The sequence below is a fragment of the Accipiter gentilis genome, chromosome 19 (genome assembly GCF_929443795.1).
Source record: "Accipiter gentilis chromosome 19, bAccGen1.1, whole genome shotgun sequence".
NCBI classification, from domain to species: domain Eukaryota; kingdom Metazoa; phylum Chordata; class Aves; order Accipitriformes; family Accipitridae; genus Astur; species Astur gentilis.
In genome coordinates this window covers 4,659,201-4,686,022 of record NC_064898.1, presented here as the reverse complement: position 1 = coordinate 4,686,022, position 26,822 = coordinate 4,659,201, and the positions used below count along the sequence as shown (strand labels likewise).

General features: G+C 46.7%; 1 protein-coding gene across 4 annotated transcripts in view; it reads right to left on the bottom strand.

Annotated features, from left to right (window-relative positions):
- SLC7A1 (solute carrier family 7 member 1) overlaps positions 1–21,101 on the bottom strand; it is a 52,699-nt gene extending 31,598 nt beyond the window's left edge. For 3 of the 4 annotated variants that reach the window (XM_049823293.1, XM_049823290.1, XM_049823292.1), the window contains exon 1: positions 14,207–14,312. In XM_049823293.1, coding sequence (XP_049679250.1) covers positions 14,207–14,237 — 31 coding nt within the window. In that variant the 5' untranslated portion in view covers positions 14,238–14,312. Of the gene's footprint in view, positions 1–14,206; positions 14,313–20,844 lie in introns of those variants that run through there. The other variant, XM_049823291.1, reaches the window with a different exon arrangement.
- Between the last annotated feature and the right edge of the window lie 5,721 nt (positions 21,102–26,822).

Here is a 26,822-nt window from a genome sequence, read left to right as displayed (position 1 = left end):
CAGAGTAACAACGCTGGCACTGGCAACGACGGACCATGCTTTTACAAACACATTTGGCTCCAGGCACTAAAATCACTACTATAAGTCCTGCATTCAACTCTTTAATGCCCATTAGCATTTCTGTTCTGAGCATAAGAGTACTTTAAAAGTGAATGTCCCAGTTGCCCCATTTATTAGGCTTTGGTTCACACTGCAAAGAGCTCGTGGCATGCACAAACCCGATACTACTGGGATGAACCTAAACCTAAACCTGAGGACGTTGCAGGGGCATATGTAACGCATCCCAACACCTGATGGGTGCTCAGCCTGCAGGAACAGCTAGTCCAGGACAACCTCCCCTGTAAGATCTGTCATGCAGACATCAGATTCTCAGCAGCAATTGCTTTGCTTTGAAAATCTACAGGCTGCATTACTTACTCATGTGGACACAGCCAGCAAGGATGAATGTCATCTTCCATCTCTGACTGCATCCTGTAGCTCCAAGAAGCCCCAGCCTGATATCCACATTGCACCACTAAGCCCAGCTTCAGCAGCAGGGTTTTTAAATGTTTCTTCATTAATTATGGAAAAGGTTCTTTTATTTAGATGCAATGCTGGACTGAGGCATTCACATTCCAATGAATAGTGCCTCATATAGCAATAATGGAACAGCAGTATACATCGCACACTAACATCAATAGTATGCTGAGAATAACGTGTAGGCAAAAATATTGCTAAAAGCAATTTACAGTATGGTCAAGTGAGATTGGTACTTCATCAGCTCCAGCTAAAACCCAGTGTAAAAGGTGGGAAAATACATGCTAAGAAACTTAGTTAACTGAGTCAGCTATTAAATCCCATGCTTCAATTTTGTCACCACAGCATCAACTACAGAATCAAAAATCCTCTTCATTTTTCCAAGACACCAGTCATAAGCCCTGGCTTAAACCCCTTTCTCTTGGCCTTATGCTAACTCCCCTACTATGAGAAAGTAATTACAACTGCAGGAACAAGGCTGAGGACTTACAAGCCCCACCGTGTCAGGAATTGTCTCCTCTACCAACAGCTCTCAAACACACTCCCAAGGGACATGGATTTAGACTAATGGAGAAAGGCAGGTTTCAGGCCAATCTTACAAAAATCTCATTTGATGAACCATGGGAATTCCCAATGTACACAGAGAGGGCAAATGATCTTCTCCCTTCAGAAGGAAGACAGAGCTCTTTACCTAAGTGCATCTATAAGTCAGGTTGCTCAGGTAGTCTCCTTCCCACTTGAACCTTACCCAAATTCATGTCAGCCAGGACTGCCTGTGGCTGGACACCTGCCCAACTCCCCAAAGCAGGGACAGGGCAGTCCTGAATTTGAACTGGGGTAAGGTGACAAGAAGAGCACTGCACTGGAGCATCCCCTGTGAATTTCGTTGCTTTCGAGGACAACACAAGTCTTAGGCTTGGCTTAACTCCCACCAAAGTGATGCAGAGATCCCACTGATGGCTGCATCCTATGAAGACCACAGCAATGGGGCTAACTCATCCACCCTGCTCAGCAGCGGTGGTGGTTTATGTTGTCTGGACCTCCAAGAAATGGGGAGGATCCCAGTGCTATGCACCAAGAAAAAAATGCTACAGAAGATACTAAAAAAGCCCTCCAAAACAAAACAAAGAAATCCCTGCCATAAACTGCAACCAGCTATGAGCAAGATACCCACAGGAGATTTGTTACTGGATTTATTTTCCAAAGCTAGTGTGAAAGTCAGAACCAGTCTGACTCAGAACCAAACTCTGGATTTCAGAACAAACATGGGTTTATTCTGCGGTACAGAAACATCAAGAAATGCCAAAGGACTGGTAAAAAAGTTTATTTCTTGCTAAGTCAGTATTTATGGCAAAGTTTAGACATTCAATGGCCTGAACAGAGGAGTTTGGAGCAACACAGAAGAATACAGGAAAGGCCCAACCGAGGCTATTAATAAAGACAGAAAACGGAAAGGAGGTAGAGAGATGGCCCAGCTCAGCGAGAAGCTGAGCAATGAGCCAGGGAGGTCTGCAGAGATGCAGTGCAGCTGGGCAGGGCTCGTATGCCCCTTGCACAGAGCCCCTGGGCAGGTCCTTATGGACCCCTGAGGCTGAGCTGGACCAACATAGGGGAACACCAGAGATGCTCAGAGGAGATCTTCCTGAGACATATCAACCTGAGCAAGGCTACAGGTCCAGGCCTCCCCAAATCCCAGTGACTTACACATTATTTTGTGTTCCTCAGGGTGTGCACCTCGAAGTTGACAACAAGCTTGCTGAGCATATTGGGTTTCATCCTACAAGCTGCTGAACATTTCTTACATGGAAAATCAATGTGAGGGAGGAGGGTATCCTGCAAGGTTGGGCCACGTAATATGCAGAAGGAAAAGGTTTGTGATGTGCACTCACTCATCAACACGTGGGTTTCTACGATGCCCACACAATGGTGCTAGCCCTAAGAGCTAGATGGCACTAACGATACGCTTGCTTGCAGTCTGTAAGGGATCTGCTGTCCCCATACACTGCAGAAAGCTCCAAGGAGGACATGATCTGTGGTGAACAAAAGCAAAAGGCAGAGGTTGGGCTGTGCACAGCCTGACATTATTTTTGTCTATGAATTGCCTCCAGGTGGAGGTGGACCAAGGTTGCCCGCAGGTGAGAGCCGCTCTCCCTCCTCCTTCCATCACCACTGACACCCAAGGAGCTGTGGATGCTAAGTCTCTTTCAGGATTTGGCTCAAGGCCTCTGCTTCAAAAATACGCTACCTAACAATAATGGTAGACCTTTTATTTCCTACCTAGCCATTTGACTCAAATTTAATTAAATGTGGTGCCTTGCAAAGCAAACATGACTCAGTGGTCCCAACCCAATGGGAGTTTTATCTCTGCATTGAAAATGAAGGCAGATCTGGTACCCAATGCCCTCCCTTGCCACACACGTCATCACAAATCACTTCTCTGGCAAGAACGGGGCCAGGGAGGGGCAACGTCCCCAGAAGAGAAACAGCCCCTCGCTGCAGGGAATGAGGATCAGGGCACGAACTTGGCAAGGTTTTTGGGGGCGGGGGGGGCATAGGATTTATTCATTAAAAAAAAATAATCTAGTGAATTATTTCAAGCTTATATATCACTCAAGAGTATCCCACAAGAAACTTATTTCAATACTATTTCATTTTGAAGCTCCCTCAGGCATATCTACAGGTGTTCACAGCTGTACTACAGCTATCAAGAATAAAGCAGAACTGTGTTTTATGGACAATTTGTTTAGAAGAGGGGCTATTTAATTGTGATAGACATGGAAATTAAGACCAACATCCTGCAACTGGCTTTACGCCAGCAGACAGTGCTCTTCTGGGTGATCTCAAGATCAAGATATCATCTTCATCCTGCCCAAAAAGCATCAGAAAGTCTGAGTGTCTCTGTTGTGAATAAAATACGTCCTACGACCTGTAGATAACAGATGGGGAGCTGGGTACAGGGCACGGTACCCAAGCTGCAGGTATGTTCCGCATCCCTCACAGGGAGCGTTGTCCTTCATCTCACAGATGACTGATCACCATCCTAAGCATCTCCTACATGTTTTTGTTGCTTTTGAAACAGCAGGTACCAAATCAACCTTTCACTTTCAATCATATTCACTGTAGCTTGGCAAAGAGACCTTCAATAAAGACAAGTGGGATTTTTTTCAGGAGAACAGTCTTTTGGTTTATCAGGATGCAGTACAGGGGCCATTGCACCTCTGCCCAAAGCCTTTCCTCTGATATCATTTGTTACCTTTACAATTGTATCAAAGGGTGATTTTGGCGGAGATTATGATTTTTCCCTCCTTAGAAGTTGGATCTGGCTGTGATCTCGCTTTCTGAAACAGCCGTTCTTGCCTTTGAAGTGAGGAAATGTGTTCTGGGCTGGTTCCTCGCACTCCCGCTCCCAACCATACTTGAAACGATGAGCCTTTTTTTGAATGTACGGTCAATATTCCTGTGGCATAACACAGTCCTAATCACATAAAACAATATAAATTATTCCAGAAATGTTACCAGACGGTACAAAAGCATCTTCAAGTTGAGGAAGCTTGATCTGAATGAACACAGATTAGCTTTGTTCTGCACACACCTAGCTCTCACTCCTGCCTTCTCCGATGAGAAACACTGAGCTGCAAGCCCTGGCCGCTCAGACCCTGGGCAGGGAATGGCTTCACCCCAAGGTTCTGGGCACCTTCATGTTTCAGAAAGAGCCGAGGGCTTTGAGAGCAGCGGGAAGCAATGATGCACCTAGATAACCTAGCAGGGCGGACCCTGGGGCAGGGGCCACATCCTTGGGTGAAATCCTGTCCCGCTGAAGTCGATGGCAAAGCTCCCACCGACTTCAATAGGGGCCAAATTCCACCCACTGCTACTGGTCCTTGTCTTTTATTTACAGTGCATTTTATGTTTGTTACTTTTGTTCCCTGTCCAAATTCTTGTGCCTTGACTGTATTGTATTTTCAAATAAAATAAGATATTCTTCCTCCTCTTATCTAATGGTTAACATACCTATTATATCAGGTTGATAGATTTCCTTCCCCATTAACAACATTTTAAAAAGGGACATTCTTCAAAACAATCCTGTAAGAAAATAAGCAATCTTGCATCTGGTTAACAGCAAAAAGTAAACCATAACAAACATCTGTCCAGCTAAACATAAAACACCATGTGTAAAAATAAGCTGACAGGGTACCATTTTATATAAGCAGTACTATCACTTCCTAAACAATTACAATTTGTTTCAGCTTCTGAAAAACCACTCCTTATCTAGTTCAAGGCCTTGCTGCTCCTGAGACTTTTCTTCTCCAATTTGCAGAAGAGCATAAAATTAAAGCTGATTATGCAGAACAAGGAGCCTTCTATTACAGAAAGAAGAAAACCCAAGCCTGACCCTGCTGCACATCCAATGAACTCCCCGGGCACCTCCTTGGAGGAAGCACAAGCAGAAATCCCCACTCAACATTGTCCCACATATGCTTATACCCCTTTTGAAACACATGGAAACCTCTACTGCCATCAGTACCCTTCTCTTACAGCAAAGTGATGTCCTGTGGTCAGTCTTATTTTTTCTCACCATCTGTTTGGTCTTCAACAAATGTATCCCCCAGACAGCCGTACCATCACTGCTACTAGTCTGCAGAACAAAGAGCTTGTGCTTATGCCATGCTGGTATGTTTGGCAAACAATGTGGAATGGGTTTGGTGCTCTGTATTTAAACACAGGTCAGCTCCCTGAACAAGCATGTAGTGATGATGCCAACCTTTTTCATCAACACACAGGTAACAAACCCATTTGGGAGCCCTTTTCAAAAGGCTGATTTTGCTATTTCCATCCCCAAGGTAGCGCGATTCACAGAGAAGTCCTATGCAGAAAAAGAAGAGGTGGAAAACCTCAATTCCGACTACTGCCATTAACATTACAGATATTTTGGGGGTGTCAGATTTGACTGTAGACTCCTAGATGCAAAGAGGTTATGTTGTAAGGAACCAGACCAGAACCACTGAATGCTTTTTGAAGCATCATTCAGAAATCCAATGAGGAAAAGTCAACAGTTCCCAAGGCACGTCAGACCCAGGTGCGATCCACTACAGTATAAAGCAGGAATTGCATCAGATATATCCTTCCAAAATGTCTTGCCATAGAAAGTCTCCAATTTTTGTTACGTTACTTTGCAACAAGTAACAGAGCAGAGATGAGATGGCTCCAGCAGATGCTGAACTTTCCCCACAGATACTTGAACACTTAATCTCAAGATTTTTAGAAGCACAAGCAAAGGACATGGCATCAGACCCTAAGGTGCATCTGTCTGTGTGCTCATCAGCTGTGGTGGACAAGGCAGGCAGTTTCGAGAGGACATGCTTGGGACAAGTGCTGAGAACTAACTCAGAGGCTGTGGTCGTAGCCATTTGCAGATGCCTGCCACCGGCAAAAAGGCTGATGAAAATAAAGGAATGACCAAGTATTAGCATTATGCGAAGCTGGAAGATATCCCACCATAGTAGCAGTAATGGCAAGGAGTCCAAGCCAAAAGCCACCAAAGTAACTGTAATTCTTTGCATTGGTTTCACTGTGTGTAAAGGGATGCTGTCCCGCTGGAGTATTTTAACCAGGCAACAAATATCTTGTCCTTGTGCTGTTAAATTGTTCCCTTCTTGATTATCATAATTTTATTTTTTATTTTTTCACACATGTGCATATGTATGCATGTATCTCAATATACATTACAAAAATGTAATTATATCAGTGTATATATAGAGATACTAAATGTTATAGTCCCTGCCAATTCTGTCATTAAAAAACCAAGATCAGCCACTAGCAAGGTATTTGCTACTCAGAAGAAGGAAGCCATCCAGTTAAATATAAACTACACACACTAAGTATGTAAGATAAGGGCACACACACGTGGGTGTGCAGTGTATACAAAACACAATCTTAACCACCTGCTTAAAGACACACTGCCTGTAAGAAGGGGACCATATTACTCTCCTCTGTTGAGCACATCTGCTTTAAGAGCATGAGGGAAGTGGTGCTGGGGGACCAGCCCGCAGGCACAGACAGCTGGGGATGGTGCAGGTTTCTGTTCCTCCAGCTCCTGAAGTGTGAGGGACATTTCCAAGGCAGCATCTCCCACTGTTCTCCAGGCATCTCATAGCCCTGGAGAATTTCTTCCATTGGAAAAGGAGCTCTCTAATCCCTATGCCAACCACTTACCAGCAATCAGTTAGTGAAAGGGGAACACCAAATCCCGCTGGACATGAAGAAGGTGCTGGTGCTCCAGCATTGCCTCAGGAGAATGGCAGGCTGCTGCAGCTCACCCACCTGTTTTCCAAACCGTCACAGCTACTGGCTGTACCAAGGTCAGAAATTCCTCTCCCATTCCAGGACAAATTCTGAGATGTCAAAGACCTTCCTTTCCCCAAGTCCAGACAAGAAGTCTCAATTTCCCCAAAATTTAAAAGCAGGCAAACTGCAGTGCTTTGACTCAATACCTGCAGAAAACTCAGTCTCGGTTATTTGTGGTGATACATGAAACTCATTTTGAAATGATTAGTGATTTTTGACCAAAATAAAAGGAGGGAGATTCCTGCTCTGAAAGGTCTGAGAGAAATGCTTCAACCTCCCACTATTCAAGCTTCAAAATCTCCAAAATGGCAGTTCAGTGATGTCCATTCTTCTTCACAAAGCTTCAGCTGTGATTTCCATCAAACGTGGCACACAGTAAGCCATTCAACAGGTAAAAGGTTGGATAGACATTAATTCCCCTCCTTAGCTATTGCAGAAACACACAACATATTAGGCTTAATTTGCAGCGGGGAATTTGACGTTACGATCACTTTCCAACTGTGGGCACAATGAAAGGCTGGGACAGGATACAAGATGAGAGTCTCCACCACCCAAGTGTTGCAAGAACAGGTTAGAGAAATACCTGTTAGACACAAACTGGATATAGTGCATCCTGCCTCAAAGCAGGGGAAGACTCAGGTGCAGCCAGACAGCTTGCTTGTTTTGGCAGGGTTCAACCATGAAACCAGATGTTCCTCTCACCAGGCTACTGCGTATCGCCCCGAAGCTGTACCAGAATAGCCACCTGGGGAATTGTGCTGCAAACAGCATCGCTGAGATGAACCCAATGCTGTGCCTACAATGAACTGGGTGGCAAGCCACTGCAGCCAGCAGCTGAGGCAAAGAGGGATGGGACACTTTCCAGGATGGATTCCCACCTGGGAAGTACCATCCAGTGAAAGGCACCTTCGGTGCCCTCAGCCCTTTTAGCCCATACCTCGGACTTCAGCTGGTGAGGATCCTCTGGCAGCTCAAAACAGCACTCAGCTGTTTGGAGGAGGAAGAGGAGGAGGAGGAGGGCAGCGCCGCATTTGCCACTCACAGCTCCTCAGGGATCAAAAAGTTAAGGAGATGTCTTCCTGCCTAGCCGATAAAGGGCATCACACCTCTCTCATTACATGAATCACTATTTTCTGATGAAAAAGCACCTAATTGAAAAGTCTCCCACCAGCTCTAGTACAGTCTCCTCAAATAGTTCCTCAGCATGGCTTCAAATAACACTTTGCAAGAAAATTACTTGATTTAACTCCTCAATTTGTCATAAAACCCAAGGGGATCTCCACTGATAATTAGACTTCCCAAATGAAAGCCTGAGACAGATTGCCAGGGACCTACTCAGAGTGACATATCGCCTGTAATCTGCCAGGGACTCGGCCTTGGTATCGAGCAGAAAAAGAATTTATGCTCTGGAAAACAATATTAAGTGAGCTTCTGTCTTCTTAAACCCAGATAAAATTAAGACAAAGCTTTGCTTAGCCAAAATGCCTGGCTGTGCCATTCAGCATGCTCCAGTCATGGTCCTTGGACAATAGTCCTTGGAAGAAGGTGGGAAGTGTCCCTTAGGAGATAAGGAAGCAAGTTAGACAGACAGAAATTTGTTTGTTATTAAAACAGTAGCAGGGAAACAAACAAATAAAAATATTAAGAGCCTCAACCTTCATGCAGAACAACAAACACCCTGCACAGACGTAAAACACATCCGATGAGACACACAGACAGACAGAAGGAAGGAGAAGACTTCCCTGAACACCATCATTTCACCAGGAGCAAGGGCAGACAGCTGAGTAGGGATTTTCAGGTGTGGACAACAGGCAGATCAAAGTGGGTATAAACCAGTGGATTTCGCAATGTCCCTGAGCAGCTGGGGAGCAGGCGGAGGCCAGCAAGTAGCTCGTGGTGAGCAGTGGCAGCTCCAGCCGGAGCAGCAGCAGACTCTGGTCACCCCTGCCCAGTGGCCTGTGGGCATCCTGCCTGAGCATGGACCAGGGTCTGGCCACCTTCATGGACCACCGTGTCCGCAGGTCAGATGTTTCTCAAACAGGCACACTCTCAGCACTGGTGCACAGCTTATCACCATGCTGCTGTCCCAGTTAAAAACTTCCTCTGTTACTATAACGGGTACTGACTCAAAGCAAAGGAACCCTTTCCTTTACTTGGAAAGCAGGAATGGTGTTTCTGCAAGAGATGGAGTGTCTGAAGAGCTTTTTTAGAGGAAACACTCTGTAAATTCCTCTTTGGAGGAATAACTAGCAGAAAGGGGAGCTCAACCTGTGCTGGATGCACTTGTTCAGGGAGGAAGGGGAGCAGAAGTTGTACGTGGCCAAGTCACAGGGCTCCCTGTGCCTTACAAGATGACTCCAGGCTTCTAAGAAAGATTTTGCTATCCTTGGGTAACTGTGTTTGCAAATTAAGCGTTTAAGGTCAGGCTGGAGGGGGCTTTGAGCAACCCGATCTAGCGAAAGATGTCCCTGCTCCTTCCAACCCAAACCATTCTATGATTCATCAAATTATGCTACATCACTCCTTTGGGCTTATGCAATCAAAATAAAGTAATTAGAAAGTAATTAGAATACGTTTTCATTACTCCAGGAGTTTTTCCACTGAATTTGAGGTCATTCTCAAGGGCTTGCCCCACACAGACCTGCCGAGTTAGACCTGCCAGCCCTGCACCCTGATGTGCCTGTTGGGTAGTGACTCAACACAGCGGAAGGATTAAGAAAAACTTCCCTTTTCTGAAGAAACCAAAATTAATTTCTCACCAAGCAAGCAAGCTGCATTCAAAAATATATTACAGCCTTTTGAGGGCACCAGCATGACTACGGACCTAATACAAAAGCTTTCTGTGAACATGATTTACGCCATACCAAAGAGAAGCCTAGTGTGAAAGGACCTAAAATGTTTGCTTTCAGACCCAGTATTCCCGCATTCCGGCCACAAATCAAGGGCTTGGGAGGGATCTGCTCCTTCCAAGCCCCACGTGTTCCATCACTGCAGGCACAAACAAGCACTTCACACACACACCCCTCGGCTGGTGCGTGCAGCCACGTACTCTCCTGCAGCAGAGACGATGCTGCGTGTCTGCAGTTTCAGGGGTGGCTCTTGACAACTGCCTAGCAGACAAGTAATTCCCACTGGAGAGCTCTTTGGGAAAACCTCCCCCCGAGAGTCGATGCCCTGACTCACGCTGGATTAAAAGCAACGACTGAATGCTTGCATCCAATCCAACTAGTACTGCCCTTTCCCCAGGCAAACCCCGCTGACCCGGATCACTCGGTGCCGAAGGAGCCAACAGCATATGGCTCGGAGGGGCTGTCAATGCCCCGGTGCCTGGGAAGAGCATGAGGAGCGGAGCGCCTCGCAGGAGAAAGCCCTAACTGAGGCAGTCCGGTCAGCCCAAACAAACCAAGGCAGAGAGAGATGCTGAGCACCAATGGTGTGGCTGCACTTCCAGTGTAACTGGGATATGGCGATGTCCCAACTCCCTGACGGTTAATGACCCTCCCTGCCCATCAGCCCATGACACATGCCTCACCAGCGACCGTTGTTTTGGGAGGGGAATTGGGCAGGGCAGGGCAGCTGCTGAGCCTGGCTGCCAGGACCACAGGATGTGTCTACATCAGTATAGTCTAGACAGACACCCACAGCAAAACAGGAGCCAAGGACGGTGCAAAGAGATGGAGCAGAGGAGGTAAAGCACGGGGCTGTGTGAAGGAGAAAGAGAGGGGAGGTGATAAAAGCCAGCCCACATTTGAGGCAGGGGGCAACAGCCCTCCAGGAGTGCAGCCAGCACACCCAGAAACGATGGATACCACGCTCGCCTCCCAGCCTGCAAGGAAGCACCGCTCCTTTGGCCATCCCTCACCATGGCAGGGCAGTGGGCACACGCTTCTCGCCTGAGATCAAACCATCCCAGCCACGACTGCCCACCCTGGCTCTCCCAGCCCAGTCAGCGCTGCTACCTGTGCTGCCTTCAGGCTTGCAACAAGCTGCTGGCATTGCATCATCCTCCCACCTTCCTCCCCTTCCCAGGCAGCTGCCCTCCGCAATATTCCCGGCCATCACGAGGGGAGAGGGCGGCTAAAAACGGACTAGTGTTTAGGAATAGCAGCGATGCAGAGTTTGGTGGTTTTTTGCAGGCACTACAAGCAGTTTCCATGGCAGCTTCGCCCATGCGCTTGCCTGCTTGCTGTTAAAACTTCACGCTGCAGAAGTCACTCGCTGTCGTTTCAGTGTTTGACCCAATCCTGCCCGGCTCCGCAGTCCTTCAGTCCCATACACCACCAGAGCTAGTAAAATCCCCTATTCAAAAGGGCAGGACCATCCAACTAATTAAAAAAAAAAAAAAGGCAGGACTATCCAACTAATTAAAAAAAAAAAGTGTATGAAATGGTATGACTAGTCTGACTGGGGCGGGGGGGGTGGTGGAATTCAGTCTCAGAAATGTTTTGCAAATAATCCCACAAGCCATCATTGTAAAGACTTTGCAGCTCCTAAGCACTGATGGATTTACACTAAAATGCCCCTGAAAACTGCATCCATTTTAGGCATTTAAGCCTAAAATAAGTACAGAGCATGGCAAATGATACAAGCATGATGTTTGACTGGTCTGACGATATGGTAAGCAACCACTCCTGTTTTCACACACAGATATCACAGCCCAGTCTTGATATATTCTATCTAAATAAATCTTATCAGAAAGGAGGTACAACACTGATGTGGAATTACATTTCACAGTGAGGCAGGTGGAGTTTGTTTGCTTTGGGTAAACCCTCTATTTTTTTAGCCACAAGCTCACTGTTCGGCTCTTCCCTGCTCCCTGACAGGAAAGCTGTTGTCTAAGGGGAGTTTTGCCTCCATCTAACCCAAACGTTCAAGGCTGCTGATGGGGAGGGGTTGGGGAAAAAAGATGTCCAAGCACAGCCTGTTTCATATTTATCTCAGACCCTTTCTCAAAGTATGACAAAAGGCTTCCCACTCCTGCCTGGGATTGAGTCAAAACTTGCTGAAGTTTGTTGGGGTTTTGGTTTTTTTCCCCTCAAAAAACAAAGATGACACCCACCAGCCAAACCAGGAGCCAGACCACAAGCCATGCGTTTCAGGTCTCAGTGCTGACAATGCCATGCAGAAGGACCCTGCACCCCCTCAACACAGGGGCTCCATACTGGCCAGCCCCAAGAGGGATTTGGGCAGAAAGCTCATAACTAACACTAAGGGATGTGATAGTTGGAGGAGCAGTGAGAGCAGGGACAACGCAGAGATATCAGCAGGTAAGAAATGCAAAAAGCTGGCAGATCTGGCCTGAGTCCAGCCATGAGGCTTCTGCAAAATACAGTGCGGACCCAGCCACTTGTTTTTCACAAGGAGCGGCATTACCTTGTAGCCAGCCTTACAGCTTGTTTTGCAGTCTGTGCAGCAGAAAGCCAGCTCTCGCAACCCACATCTCTCCATGAAAGGAGTTTGTTCTGGCTCCCTCAGAAGTGCAAGTCAACTTACAGAAGAGATTAACTCCCATAAGCAAAAAATAAATAATAAAAAAAAAAATTTACCATATACTTTTTATTCAATCCCATCAGCCTAGCAGTTGTCCAATTTGTAGGCTAAAATCTTACTCAGATTTCTGATTTTACTGTAATTGCCACCTGCAACTCCCTGCCCCTCGTGCAGAAGCCTGGTCTGCCCCCAAACCCGCACCTAGAATCCAGTAACAGAGGTATGCGAAGCCATCCAGCACATAGACCTGTCAAGGGAAGTTATGCGGCTATCCTTAAAAATAATTGTGTCCCTATCAGCAAAAGTACAGTGTTTGGAGTAAGTATGTACTTTTTATTGGGAGAAAAATGCCTAATATAATCCAGTCTGCTAATACGTTCTAAAGCCTTTATTATATTTTTCTACATCATCATTCCAGCATCAAAGGAAATCAGTCTTCATTATATTTACAGGGCTGGGAGGGTATGCAGAGAGACCTAAATATGACAGTCTCCGAGAGATGTTGCATTATACATTTCAACGTACTTTTCTGAGCACGTACAGTGCCATCTCTCCCCATGTCACTTATCTAGAACAACAAACTTTGAAGTATAATAAACTCTGCTGCTGCTAGCCTCTTTAAGCAACAGCAGGAAGGAAACAAACTACTGGCTGTAAATATTCTGCTTAGCTCCACTGTACTGTGACTTGGAAAAAAAATATTGGTGGCTTGAAAGCAAAATAACTGAAACAAATGATAATTAGCATTTTCCCCCCAAGGGCCTGAACAGCAGCATGAAAAGCAAACAGCTGCTGTTGTGCTTCTGATGGTGCCCTGCAGCATGCTGTTGCGCTCTCCAGGTATTTCCTTCGAAGGAAAAAGCAGGTTCAGAAGTACTCTAGCATCTATGATGGTTTACCAGGAGCAGACAAAGCACAACAGTGTGGCTTCATCACTTACACAAGTTTCCTTGGGGGACATCCTTGTATTTCTTCACGTGCCAACCAGGTTATGAGGGGCAGGATTCCTCTTGACTAGCTTTAGCCAACTTCAAAGCAAACATCTGGGCTTAGGGTATCATCTCACTCCCCTCTGTAACCAACAGGCAAAGACAGGCACCTCCAGGTATAAATTCATCCCTTTGGAGGCGAGATGGGAGGAATGATCCTCCAGAGATGCCTGCCTTCCCTAGCTACTGCAGGGCTGTAGCAGACATCTATGAAAACTCCACCAGACCACTCCTCAAGGCAGAAAACAGACTGAACCTAGAGCCAGCAGAAGCAAAAACACCTTGATGAATTTTGACCTGTCTTTCTGTGGACAGTTAATAGAAAGACATGAAAGTCTCTGAACGGTCTCCCCCTTACACTCATGCTACTCAAAAATAAGAGTCTTTTCTGGACAAAGCTTTGGATTTCACGACTGCCCAAGAGTGAAATGCTAGCGACTTCAGGGCAAAGCATGAAGATTTTGCTTCTGCTCTTCTCCAGTTGCTTAACTGTTACACTTTTCACTTTATTGCTTGTGTTGATACCTTTCCTGAACTGAAAAGATGCTACAGGCCAACTTCCCACTCTAATCTCGCAGAAGTTCTCATTTCCAAAATCCCAACGAAAACCTATTTTTCTCCACCAAGATGTGGCACCTCCACCCTACTCCATTGTTCAGTTGCCAACTTCTGGGTGTTACACTTTCTTCTTGCTGAGGGTGCCAGAACATTTTGCTCCTTTCTTCCAGCAGACTGCACAGCCAGAAAGGTCCTGCCTAATGCACCTGTAGTCAGCATGGGCAGATATACAACGGTACGGCACCTTTGCACTTCAAACCGCTATCAGCCAAGTTCAGGTAGCAACTGGAAGACAGACTTTTAAATACCTGTTTTGATCACTTCCTTTCTGTACAGCATCCACGTGCCTTTATTCAATGGGTTGCTACAATGGTTCTGGACAAGTTAGTCGGGTCCTCAACTACATGGCTTCTTTTTCCTATGGTGACAATTATATTATACATTCATTGTCAATATTTCTTAATAGCTACATGATTCTTACTGCAGATAATGTGCAAAAAAAAACATTCTGTTGCTGCTCTAGGTTCAACAAAAAAGGAGAGGGGTTGATTTTGCTGTGTTTTTCTTAATGGCCTGTTCTCAGCTTTCAGAAGCTATAAGCACACAAACCAGTCTGATGCACAGATTCTCACTGCAAAGTGAGACAAAGAATAAAAATCTTTGCAACACATATGTTACAGGTCACCCTGTTTTGCAAACTTTTTGGAAGGAAAAAACCAGAGAGTGCAGTATGCAGCAGCATCCCCTGCTTGGGAATTATCTCACATGGGTCATCAAACAGCTGTCAGGCAGCGTGCAACCTCGAGTGGAGTCTAATCAGCAATCTAAGGATGAAAGACTATATTCTGGTTACCCTAGCCAACTAATCCCCTCTGGAGTATTTTCTAAAGATACACCGCATTATTTACTTTGCTAGCTGAAACTGCTTTATGAGACTGTCACTTCAACAAAATAACCTAATTCTAGAAACTCAACAATGCAGTTTTTCCAACTATTTTAAGAGTCTTCTACCCAACCAAAGCAAGCTCTTTTTCAGCTTAAGGGAACAGTTCATTTATCAAATCACAGTAATTTCTTGCACAGTAAGTTTACTCCTGCCACATACACATCCGAATAAACCTCCCACATCAGCATTCCCAAATGAAACTACTACTAGCATTACCAGTGGTCTGATTTTGTTATGGTTCATAGCTTGTACTTCACACACACACACACACACCCTTCCTTATTTTGCAGAATTGGTTTTTCTTACTGACTCCAGGTTTCACAGGAGGGCCGTCTGTTTCCCCAGTATCCACAGAGTTATATCACCTCCCAACCCCACTGCAGAGGCAGTTCGAGGAAGCAGATCCTGTGGAAGCATGTTCTCCCAAGCCCTGAGTTCAGCATGCTTTACCCATAAAATTAAAGGTGATTTTGCATGGTATTTCTTCTATAGCAATGGAATGTGGCACCAGACCACACCCCACAAATACCCCACAGCCAAAGCAAACTCACCTTTGGTTTAATCACACCACCGAACCCACGTGGTCCACTGCAGACATGCAGAGCAGCACCATATCAGTATAGACACCGGCTTTCTTATGGCTCCAGGTGCACCAGCTGCAGAGGTAAATATCCCCAAATGTTTGATACCGCCACTGCCTTCTACCTCCCAGATATCATCATCCTCTCTGCTCCGTGCACTGAGCTATCTGTGCAGCATCCCGGATCACTTCACTGAAACATTGCTAACTTGAGTTACCAAATATTTCCTAGAGACATACCATACCATTTACTTTGCCAGCTGAAATTTCAAAGACGTAACCTAGCTGCTAACTTGAGTTCACAAAGACCAACCACTGAAGCAGCCCGTGTTACCCAGCCTCATTTGAGCTGAAACAAGTCAGAGGAAAGCAGTCTCAAGCCTATCAGCCAGAAGACTGAAGCAGCAATTGCCTCTGCCACTGGGATGCCAGTGAGCAGCCGCCAGCGGCAAACTTCTCAGCAGGCACAACTGCAGCCAGAGATGATGTGCATCTACCCTGCAAGTCAGTTCTTCTCACCTATATTAAAATACCTGGCAACGTAAGACAGTCAGGCTTGCACACAGCCAGGAATAACATGGGGCATGGCACACACAGCTATTTACTTTGAGAACACCTTCTCATTTGACAGAACCGGTTCCAGGAATAAAAAAATGATCTGGTACAGGGGATTTTAACTGTCTGCCTGAATCAGTATCAGGGACAAACCTTAGTTAAATAAAAAGCTCATTGTTCGTTTTGTTTTTTTTAACTCCAGAGTGGCTTATAATAAACTTCCAGAAGTGGTTGACTGTCAAATAGCCACTAAATTTCACGAAAAGCATAGCTTGCTCAGCAAGTAAGGACAGTAATTAATTGCAAGTCCTCAAAAACAGGATACTAAGTAAAATCCTCAACGTTGTAATTTAAAAATTAAATGGGCCAGTAAGATCTACAAGGAAAGATACAAATAAATTACAAGGATGTGGAAAGTAATGAGGCAATGAATTGCAAAATCTGTACAGCTCAGAAAAGACAACTGGGGTATTTGTCTGGAGGTCTGGTGAAAGGGAACCCAAGAGTTATTCCTCGTCTCAGAAAAAGACAGGAGAAAGGTATAAGAAAATACGAAGCTAAATACTACCATTAAGTAGACAGTAATAAATTTAGTATTTTACCAAATATAGCAATTGCATGGATTTCTCAGAAAAGGGGTCAAGATATAGCATGGCAGGCACTGAGGAACAGGTTAGATTAACAGGAAAATTTCACAAGGGATCCTGCTCAGCAAAGAAGCTAGTAGCACATTATTTTCCTATAGCAGTTACTGCAATTCCTGAACACATAAAAACTGCACCTCTACAAAAATAAAGTTTTCTGAACTGTTTTTCACTTGAGTTTAAAAAAAAAAAAAAAAAAACAAAAACAACCAGAAACTCAAAAATGTACTTGGAACCAAAAATCTCACAGTATTTTATTTTGGAAACTCTTGAAATAAGGCACTTCTGTATCAGACACCACTCTCAGGATTTACGACCCACGACCTCGGTGGTCTCCAGCGGAGTCAGGGACCCTGGCAAGAGCAGCAGCTGCTGACCCACCATTGAAGGAAGGCAGCTCCAGCCAGTGCTGCCAGGGCGAGTGGGGTTCTGAGGTTTCTACAAACTGCAGCAGGAAGGTGGGAGCCTGGGAGCCCGAGCTCCTAATCCCTGACACCCCCAAACTGCCCAGGAACCACAGGCAGTTGTCAGGAATCCTGCAACCAGTGCACCTATCATAGGGCAGGTGATAGCCCCCATGTTTTGTTTGACCAGGAGATTCAGCTATGCTTCTTTCTTTCCTTTTTTTTTTTTTTTTTTTTTTTGTAGGTTTAAGTAGCCAGTGACATTGCAACAATGGCAGCAAGGAGGGAGTGCTCACATACCAGAACAAACCCACCTGCAGTGCAAAGAGCCATGGCTCTTTCCAGAGTCACTGAGGAACCCAAGAACCTCAAAAGTTCATTGAGATAAACACTTAAGACATTTATAGTGCAGACTTTTACATCCAAGCTAATGCCCCCTAATGTCAGTGGAAAGCAGCTTCCAGGTCACGACTCATCTGCTTTAGCATACTGGGCTGAGAGAAATCATATCCCAGGAATAGTCAGCCAGAGGAGGGGTTGGATAACATGAGTCAGGACTGAATACCTTGGATATAGATGACCACATTTGGCCAGATGAGCTCTGCCTTCAACACGATTCAGCACATGACGGATTTGCAAGGACTTCGGCCCTAGGATAACAAAGGATGAGGATATAGCAGGTAATGGAAAAAACCCTAGGATACTGCCAAACACACCAACGTAGATAGCAGGGAAGATCCACCCTGTGTTACTAAATCCGGATCAGTATTGACTGGAGTTGACCCCAACCAACTCTGCCCAGAACCACTGAACTAGTTCTCCACACTGCCCAGCCTCCTGGTTCTGCTGGTCAATGCCACTAGTTTCTCCAAATACTTGGTTAAGTCAGCAGGACTTCTTAGCTCATCCTCCAGGAGAGGCAAAGGGGCTCTGCCACATCCTCATCTGCCCTTTGGCACCACAGTGGCTCAGCCATTAAACCTCACCCAGAATCAAGCCAGCATCCACCTGGCACATCTGCTGCCAAAGTAAATCACCGTCTTTTCCTCCTGCCCCGCTCCACACTGATGCTTTTAGCATCACAGATAGGGGCCAAGAGAAGAGAATTAAAGTCACCACTTTGTCCTCTACACTCTGAAAGCTGGGATACAACTGGAAGCGACATTTCTGAAAGGCCACTGAAGTCTCATTAACCTGTCGTGGTGGATCAAGTTTGAGGAACTTGATAGATCAAGGGTGAACAAGAGGTAGTAGAGGCAGTAATTGCAATGAGATACCTGCCATCCTTCACCTGAAGCATTTTTTTCCCCATCTTCTTTCCCACCTGAGACTAAACAATGACCGTGACACCTTTTTGCCCACCCTCTTGCACAGACCAGACCATCAACTGCACTCAACACCAGCTAGATGGGCACACATCAGCCTTCACTCACGTTGTCACACAACCTAAACCACAGACACAGAGCTCAGCCACACCACCATGTGGGGAGGAACCCTACCTGAGATCTGGCAGTAGACCACACAGGAAAAAAGAGGAAGGAAAGAAAAGGAAAAAAAAAAAAAAAGAGGGAGTGACAAAGGTTTTGACAAAAATAAAACTCAGAGCTGCTTACTCTGATAACTGGTTAGATTAAAGACTTAAAAGTTCCCTCTTTTGTCGAAGCTAATTTGTTCTTTATAGCAAATCCTTTTCTCTCCATGTGGAGTCAAGAGCACATTGCATATGTGCAATCACACGTCTCTCCCACACTTACAACCGAACTGCTTGAATTAGCAGCCTAGCTAGCCTCAGGTTTCCGTTACAGCCCACCCAAAACAAGGAGGTGCCTTCTTTTGTGCCTTCTGAACACATCTCCTCACTGATAAGCACAAGCCTACGAGCAGCAAGGCTCAAAACTTTACACATCCAGCAAACTGGCCTAAGTCAGGAACTAAACACCCAGTAGTCCTCCTGCTCAGGAAATGGGTTTATTTCAAAGCAAATGTGACTACCTAAAACATGCGGCAGTGGAGCACAGTCAAGGTCTGTCCCCTTCAGATTGCTCAAAATGCAAGATACTCAAAATACTCAAAAGCAAAATAACCTTCAAGAGCTGTGGCAATCAACGAGCTCGTTCCTTCTTTGTGGCAGGGTCGGCACTTGCAGCTATGGAATTCCTCCCCTTTTGCATTAGATGGAAATCCTATCTAAAAGACATTTTGGTTGACTGCTGAAGGCCACAGAAGTCCACAGAGTACCTAACCAGAAAGGTAAGTTTCTGCCTGTTCTCTCCAAGCGTTCATTGTATTTGCCTCTGACTTGCAGACAGGAAACAGCCGAGCATCACTGAGTGAACAGCTTCAAGAGGCAGAGCTGTCCCACCGCAGAGGGGCACGACACCTCCACGCACGACCATGTCTTCCCCGCTCGCCCCCACGGCTTAGCGGAGCCCACTGAGGTGGGCAGAGGGAGGCAGGGTGTCCACTGGTTCACCCAAAGTTGGACATCACCACGAGGTTGTTGCTCAAGTACAAAGTTAACAGTTGTAAACGACCACATGTAGGTGGCAAAACCACTCAGCTAAGAGACAGTTAACTCATAAAGCTGCAGCACTGCGATCACCTCGGCTCTTCTCGATCACCTCGGCTCTTCTTGGCCTGGATCGCAGCCTGTAAACTCTCAAGAGCTGCAACTGCATTTCTGAGTCTGTACAGCACCTATGATGACGATGACACCCTGCTCCAAAACTAAGGCTTCTAGTAGCTGACAACAGAACTAATTAGCATTTCTGTACGTTGTCCCAATCCCTCTGTCCAGCCTTAGCTACACACAAAACCCCTCTTGAGGTTTTTTAGTGGGTTTCCCACCTGCCCCAAACATTCACACATACATATGCAAAAAAGAAACCCATCTGTCAGTCAGGCCACCTGCCTGCAAAATGCTGACGAACAAAATGGAAAGAAGTCTCTGTCCTCGTTCCACCGGAACAGGTTCAGGAACAGCAGACAGCAGCAACTCGCAGGGTACGTGGCTGACTCGAGCGCTACGAACGCTACCTGCATTTTCAGTAAATTCTCGGCCTCTTTTGCGGTTTGAAAGAGCAAGCAAAGCACAGCACAGCAGCCCCTCAGGAGCTATCCTGGATGCAGAAAGACCATCCGGCAAGCGGCCCAACGGTTTCTCCTTGACACCTGGGCCTTCACCTCCCGGCAAAGCACGCCTGCCGCAGCACCGCTTGTGTTGCAAAGCAAAAATTAAACAAAAAAAAAAAACCCAAAACAACCAAAAATGGGTTAGCTGGGAAATATGCACAAGCTCGTGAGAGTGTCCCAACTCTGCCCTGGCTCGCTGCTCGCTCTGGAAGAGGGAAAGCGTGGCTGTAGGCAGCAATGCCCACCTCCGCAGGGGCACAGGCTCCGCTAGCGCTCGGGCACCGACGATGGCAGGTCCCATCCCCGCACCGAGCAAAGGGCCCTTCCCGCCGGGCGTCCCCGGTGTTTTGGGGCGGAGGGGCGGGGGGGGGGGGGGGTGTGGGGGGGATCCCAGGCTCACCGGAGGGGCTGGGATACCGCCCCGCCAGCGCCGGGGGAGGCGAGGGATGGCTCCCAGCAAGGCTGCGGGAAGGACCTGCCGGGAACCGCTAAAGGAAGCTACGGAGAGAAAATGGAGGCGGCGGCTCTTTTGGCGGGAGGGGAGACGGTGAGGCCCCGGGAGTCGTCCGCGCCGCCCCAGTTGCATCATGCAAAATGGACGCCGCCGCCGCCACCCGCCCCGGTCCCGGTTTTCCCGACCCCCGGCCCTCTCTCCCCCGCCGTCGAGGCGGGCCCCAGAACTCACCCGGCGCCGCGGTTGGAGCAGCCCCGGCGGGCTGAGGTGAGGCGAGGAGAGGTGAGGTGAGGCGGCGCAACGGCGGGCTCCAGGGCAGCCCCCCGTTCACCCGCCGCTTTAACACCTCCGGCGCCGGCCGCCCGGCTCCGGCTCCGCCTCCGCCGCTGTAATGAAAGAGGCTGAGCGGCGGGCGAGGCCGCCGCCGCCGCGGGGTCCTTCCGGCGGTGGGGCCGGGCGGCAGCCCCCGGGATGGGGGGGAGAGGGCATTGCCGGAGGAAGAGCTGGGGAACAGTGCAGGGGTTTTGGTTAATCGGAGGACGGCGTGGGCTGGGGATGGTGGAGGTGGAGGTCACCTCCACGGCGCGAAGAAGGGGCTCGTTCCTGGCAGGTAGGTTACAGGTGAGTGGTTTGTGCTGGGTTTAGTTCAGCTTGGACTCAAAGCCGGCTTGGTTTTTATTTTATTTTATTTTTTTGTCCCCCAAGGACTCTACGGGAATGGGAACTGAAGGGCTGGGTTGGACCGAACCACGGTCCAACCACGCTCTGACGGCTGGTGAACTTCTGCAGAACGTGGCTGAACGAGCGGCGTGGGTACGAAATGGGCGCCCTTGATTAAAGGCGGTCACTGGTGGACTTGGGTTAGGCTTTTGAGCTTGCCTCCCGCAAAGCGTCGTGTCCCCAGTCAAGGAAATAGGCTGTTGATGAAGTTGCCGTGGCTCCCCCCGAAACTAGGGTGAATGGTCAAAAAGAGCTGTAGATGTTGGAAGGGAACAGCGCGGGGTCTGTGCCAGGCTTGGTTAAATCCCTTTTCCATCACCATTCGTAAGGGCTGTGGCAAGACCACTATGGGGAAAGTTTCGAGCGTGCTGCCCCATGGAACAGCATATGAATATGGATCTTGGAAGAAACTGTCCAAAATAAAGTGGAATTCTAGAAGGGAGGAGAGTGATAGTTTAGGAAAGAAAACCAAATAAGCAGTGGGGAACAGCTGGCTGAGCAGCCAGTTAGAAAAAGGTCTGGTGTTTACAGTGGATCCCAAAAGTCATGCGAGCCTACTGCATGGTACTAATGCAAAAAAAAAACAAACCCACAACCACAAACCCCACCCAAAACAACTGTATCTTTCTTGTAGAGCATCTTAATGGAAAAGTATGTACAATGTAGAAAGTAATTATGAAGCTGTAATCAATAGTGCTGAAACCTCAGCTGGAGTACTATGCTTATTTTGACATATAACCATAAATACACCTACTTGGGGGAGTCCTGAAAAAAAAAAGCTGATAAGAAACGCATTCATTAATGAAAAGCTGAAGGAATTGTTTTTCTTTTCCAGAACAAAGGCAGAACAGTAGAACAATCCTTCAGTGAATAAACAGACAAAGGCATAAACAATAAAGAAATCGTTTAATGTCAATTACGACCGTACCACGCTCATTAATGATTACCCACTGGAAAGGCTGGGGAAGGCTGGAGGACATTTTGGGGTGTGCATTCACAGAAAGCCTTCGAACGATGTTTTGCTGCCGTGTTTCTTCAACAGCTGTTCCACGTGAGATGCACAGCTATACCTGTCATGTTGCAGTCTGCTTCTGCCTGTCACTGCCATAGAGCCCTGCTTCATCTCCTGTGCTTATTAACAGATGTGGTTGCATAAATGAGGGGAGTGGTGGTCTGAGATTATGCCTCCTAAAATTGTTCAGGGAAAAGAAAACCTCTTTTATGCCAAGCTGAGGTACCCAAGAACACCAGGTACAAATTAAGAGGCAAGAAAACAACCGAACAATTGTTCTGGGATTTCTCTTCTTTTTGCTAGAATTAAGAAATTCTGTATTTAAAAATAATCTGTTGCACCTCAATCGTTCTTTTTTTTTTTTATTGAGCAGTTGGTCAGCCCATCCTAGCTCATTTTAATCTGGGAACGGCATTATTCCCTGTGTTCTCTGCTCTCCCAGACCTTGTTGCTGTGATCATCCAGGTGAGTAAACATCCAGCCAAAGGATAGGCTGCAGACCTGCCACAGACTGGTCGTGTCTCACGGTCAGGCTGTGTGTAGGTGTCCTGACCGACTTGTAAAGGAAGTCCTGTCTGCTGATGGGGCTGTGCAAAGGTAGCACCTGAACAAAACCGAGGAGGATCTGAAGCCGTGTGCTCAGAGCTTGATGGTGGGAGGTGCCGGGTGGCAGTTTTCATGCCGCACTCGCTCGGGTTACGTGAACTGTGTGCAATAGAAAAGGAATGGACTGGAAGGAAGGGAGGAAGGGAAAGATTATTCATTCTGCAGTTCAGGTTCCTTGGAGAAGATGTGGCAACCCCAAGAGCTGAGCAAGTGGAATTGCCAACATCCAAGCTAGCTCCCCCAAGCAAACTTCATAGCCAACAGACAAGGAAAAGCCTAAAACAGGTCAGCTGAATATCACCCCGAGAGTCTCTAGTTTACTCCCCAAAACTAAAGTAAGCTCACAGCAGCGAACTTAGATGCTGATATCTGTATTACAGACATCCGCAATTAATTGAAATGAGTCCCATTCCTGAACTCCTTTCTAGAGTTCACTCCTGGAGCTCAGCCTTTTTCTGGGATTAGCTCTAAGGCTGAGATTTCTGACAGAAGGCCACCATGAAATAAAACAAGCTACATGAATGAAATACCACTACTGATTGCTCCAGTACCACCTGCTACTGTTTAATTGAGAGGTGATATTATCATCGCCTTCAGTATTTCGGTTGTGTACAACATAGGTTCATCCAGGCTATGCTGGGGAGCAGATTAAGAACCCTGAGGGACATCTGGATACAGCAGCAGTCATAGATAAAAGAGAACCATCTCCCCTAACCTTAGGCATCTACGGTACAGATAACTCCACATGAGCACATCAGAATAGTTTCTCTTATAATCAGTGCACAAAGGCAGGCATTTGTGGAGCACATCTCATAAATCTTAAGTACAGCTGCCTGGACCACACCAATAGTCCATCTAGACCAATGTGCCGTTCCTGAGAACAGTCCAAGCAGATCTGTGGGGAAACTATGATAAAGCAAATGCAAGAAGACACTTCCTTAGAACACTCTTTTGATCTCAAAAAATTTGCAACTGAGACAGAATAGGCATCCTTGTATGTAGTAGCTGTTGATGTCCATTTTCCATTAAACTCCAGATTCCCCTGGTTTCATACAAATTGCTAGCATTTACAGCATCCCATGACATGAAATTCCACTGCTTTACTACATGTAGCTTCAAGTACTACACCATTTTGTTTCTTTTGAACTTGCTACTTGCTAGATTTCTTTTTCTTACACTGGAGAAGACAGTGAAAAATTGATCCCTACTTCCGTCTCTGTGTTTTGCAGGCTTTTACCATAGAATGATTTGCATTAGAAGGGACCTTAAAGACCATCTAGTTCCAATCCCCCTGCCATGGGCAGGGACACCTTCCACTAGACCAGGTTGCTCAAAGTCCCATCCAACCTGGCCTTGAACACTGCCAGGGATGGGGCAGCCACAGCCTCTCTGGGCAACCAGTTCCAGTGCCTCACCACCCTCACGGTGAAGAACTTCTTCCTTATATCTAATCTAAATCTACCCTCTTCCAGTTTAAAGCCATTACCACTTGTCCCATCACTACGTGCCCTTGTAAAAAATTCCTCTCTAGCTTTCTTGTAGGCCCCCATTAGGTACTGGAAGGCTGCTGTAAGGTCTCCCTGGAGCCTTCTCTTCTCCAGGCTGAACAACCCCAACTCTTTCAGCCTGTCCTCATAGGGGAGGTGCTCCAGCCCCCTGATCATCTTCATGGCCCTCCTCTGGACTCGTTCCAGCAGGTCCATGTCCTTCTCATGTTGGGGGACCCAGAGCTGGATGCAGTACTGCAGGTGGAGTCTCAGGAGAGCAGAGGGGCAGAATCCCCTTCCTCGACCTGCTGGTCACGCTTCTTTTGATGCAGCCCAGGATGCAGCTGGCTTTCTGGGCTGCAAATGCACATTGCTGGGTCATGTTGAGCTTCTCGTCAACCAACACCCCCAAATCCTTCTCCTCAGGACTGCTCCTCGATCCATTCTCTGCCCAGCCTGTATTTGTGCTTGGGATTGCCCTGACCCATGCGCAGGACCTTGCAAGATCTTCCTTTCTAATCTGGGAACTCCTAGTCAACATAGTCATCTTTTCCATGGAAGCTGTTTCATGCTTTTGATTATCCTCTGCCCTTCCTGAACCTTTTCTTATCTCATTCTGAGGCAGATGCCTAAAGTGCACCAGTTGAATCATAGTCTAGAAGGATCTGGCTGCATCCCAGCCATCTACTGGGAATGGTCCCTGGCCCATACCATCCTCCAAAACATGCCTATGTATTGTTCAAGACAGTGCTAGTTGCCCCAGGACAAAACTGTGCCAGGGACCACAGAAAACAGTGTGACATTGACTCTGTCTATACTTGTAAGTTAAACAAAGCTAAGGAATATTCATGGAACTTAATCACCTTTTGGCTAAATTTTTTAAAAGGCTCGTGGCACAGTTTTCATCTACGCCAACTAACAGTGTCCCAAATGATCCTTAGACACAAGAGCTGTTAGCACAGATCTGTGGCTGTTCCTTGTTTACAGACAGCCACCCTATTTTGGAGGGCAAGAGGATTTAATAGTATGGACATTAACCATTCTGTTCCATAAGCATTTTCTGTCTTGGGCAAACTTAATAGTCTAATATAAAAGCAGTCAATACGGCTGCTCATGGAATAGTGCTTAGGGACATGCCCTAGTCCTGTTTAACTAAAGAGTACGGATGTGGTCGAGATGTGTGACATTAAGCATAAGATGAATACTGTCTTGTCTACCATGAGAGCGTGACAGAAAATGCAGTGGGCTGGGCAGACCTGCTGTGACTAAGCAGTTGGACATTCCCTGCAGAATTTATGTAGCCAAATATGAAGATGTAAGAGAATGTGTACCAGGGAAAACAGAAAGACTGCAGAGATGGATGGGCTTTTCAAAAGCTTTGGCTTCGCAAAGTCCAGGCACCACCTCAATCTGGGCTCTCTCAGCGGGACGTGGGTGGGAAACCCCCATGGCTACAGCAATGACTGAATGCCTTCCCTTCCATGAGCACACACATGGAAGCCAACTGCATGGTGTCAGAGCAAGGAACTAGGCTCTGCTCTCTAGTAGAAGGCACCGCAACCTCCAAAGTTGCATACAGTGTGCATCCCGGAGGTAAAACATCAGAGCAAGAGGGGAGGGTCTGGAAGCTGCACTTGTTTCCCATGCTCAGGGGCTGAAACAGAGCTCTCCTGCTTTTCAAGAGCAGTGTGCCAGGTTGGATTTTCCTTTTTCCAAATTAGAGCTAAGTGTATCGGAAGAAAGCTTTGGAACAAAGAGACACTGCCTTTCAAAGAGCCAAAATGCTGGTGGTATCGTTACTCTGGCTGAGGTGGTCCCTCCCAATTCCCACAGCATTTGAGTCTTTGTGGAAGCTGCAGATGCTCTCTCATAAATGCCTTTCTTGATCCGCTCTGGCAGTAGTCCTGCTAGGTGCCACACAGTTGGCATAAGGTGAGTATTTGCCATCTACGTCAGAAGCCTCTGTCCTGAAGGCTCCACAATGTTGGTTGCAGAGAATCTACATTGCAGCAGAGAGTCCATGGGCTGGAGAGTGGAATTCCACCCTTGGACCTCCCAGTCCCATCTGAGGACTTACGTTCTGTTTGAGAAAAGTGATGCTCAACCTAGACATTTTAGTCACCCTTACGTTTGTAATTAACAGCATGTTCACTGATGGTATCATAGTGAAAGGTAAGGCAAGTCTCTAAAGCAGTTTTAAAATGCACCTTATTGCAATATACAGAATAAATCAAATGAACTCTGATGATCTGTTTATCTGTCTCTTTTCCTTCTCTTGCTTGGTCGTGGGAGGGACTTGCTCCTTTCCAAGTTATTCAGCCTTACAATAATAACTGCTGGCAAATAAAATTATTGAAGGATAATTATGAACAGGTATTTCCATT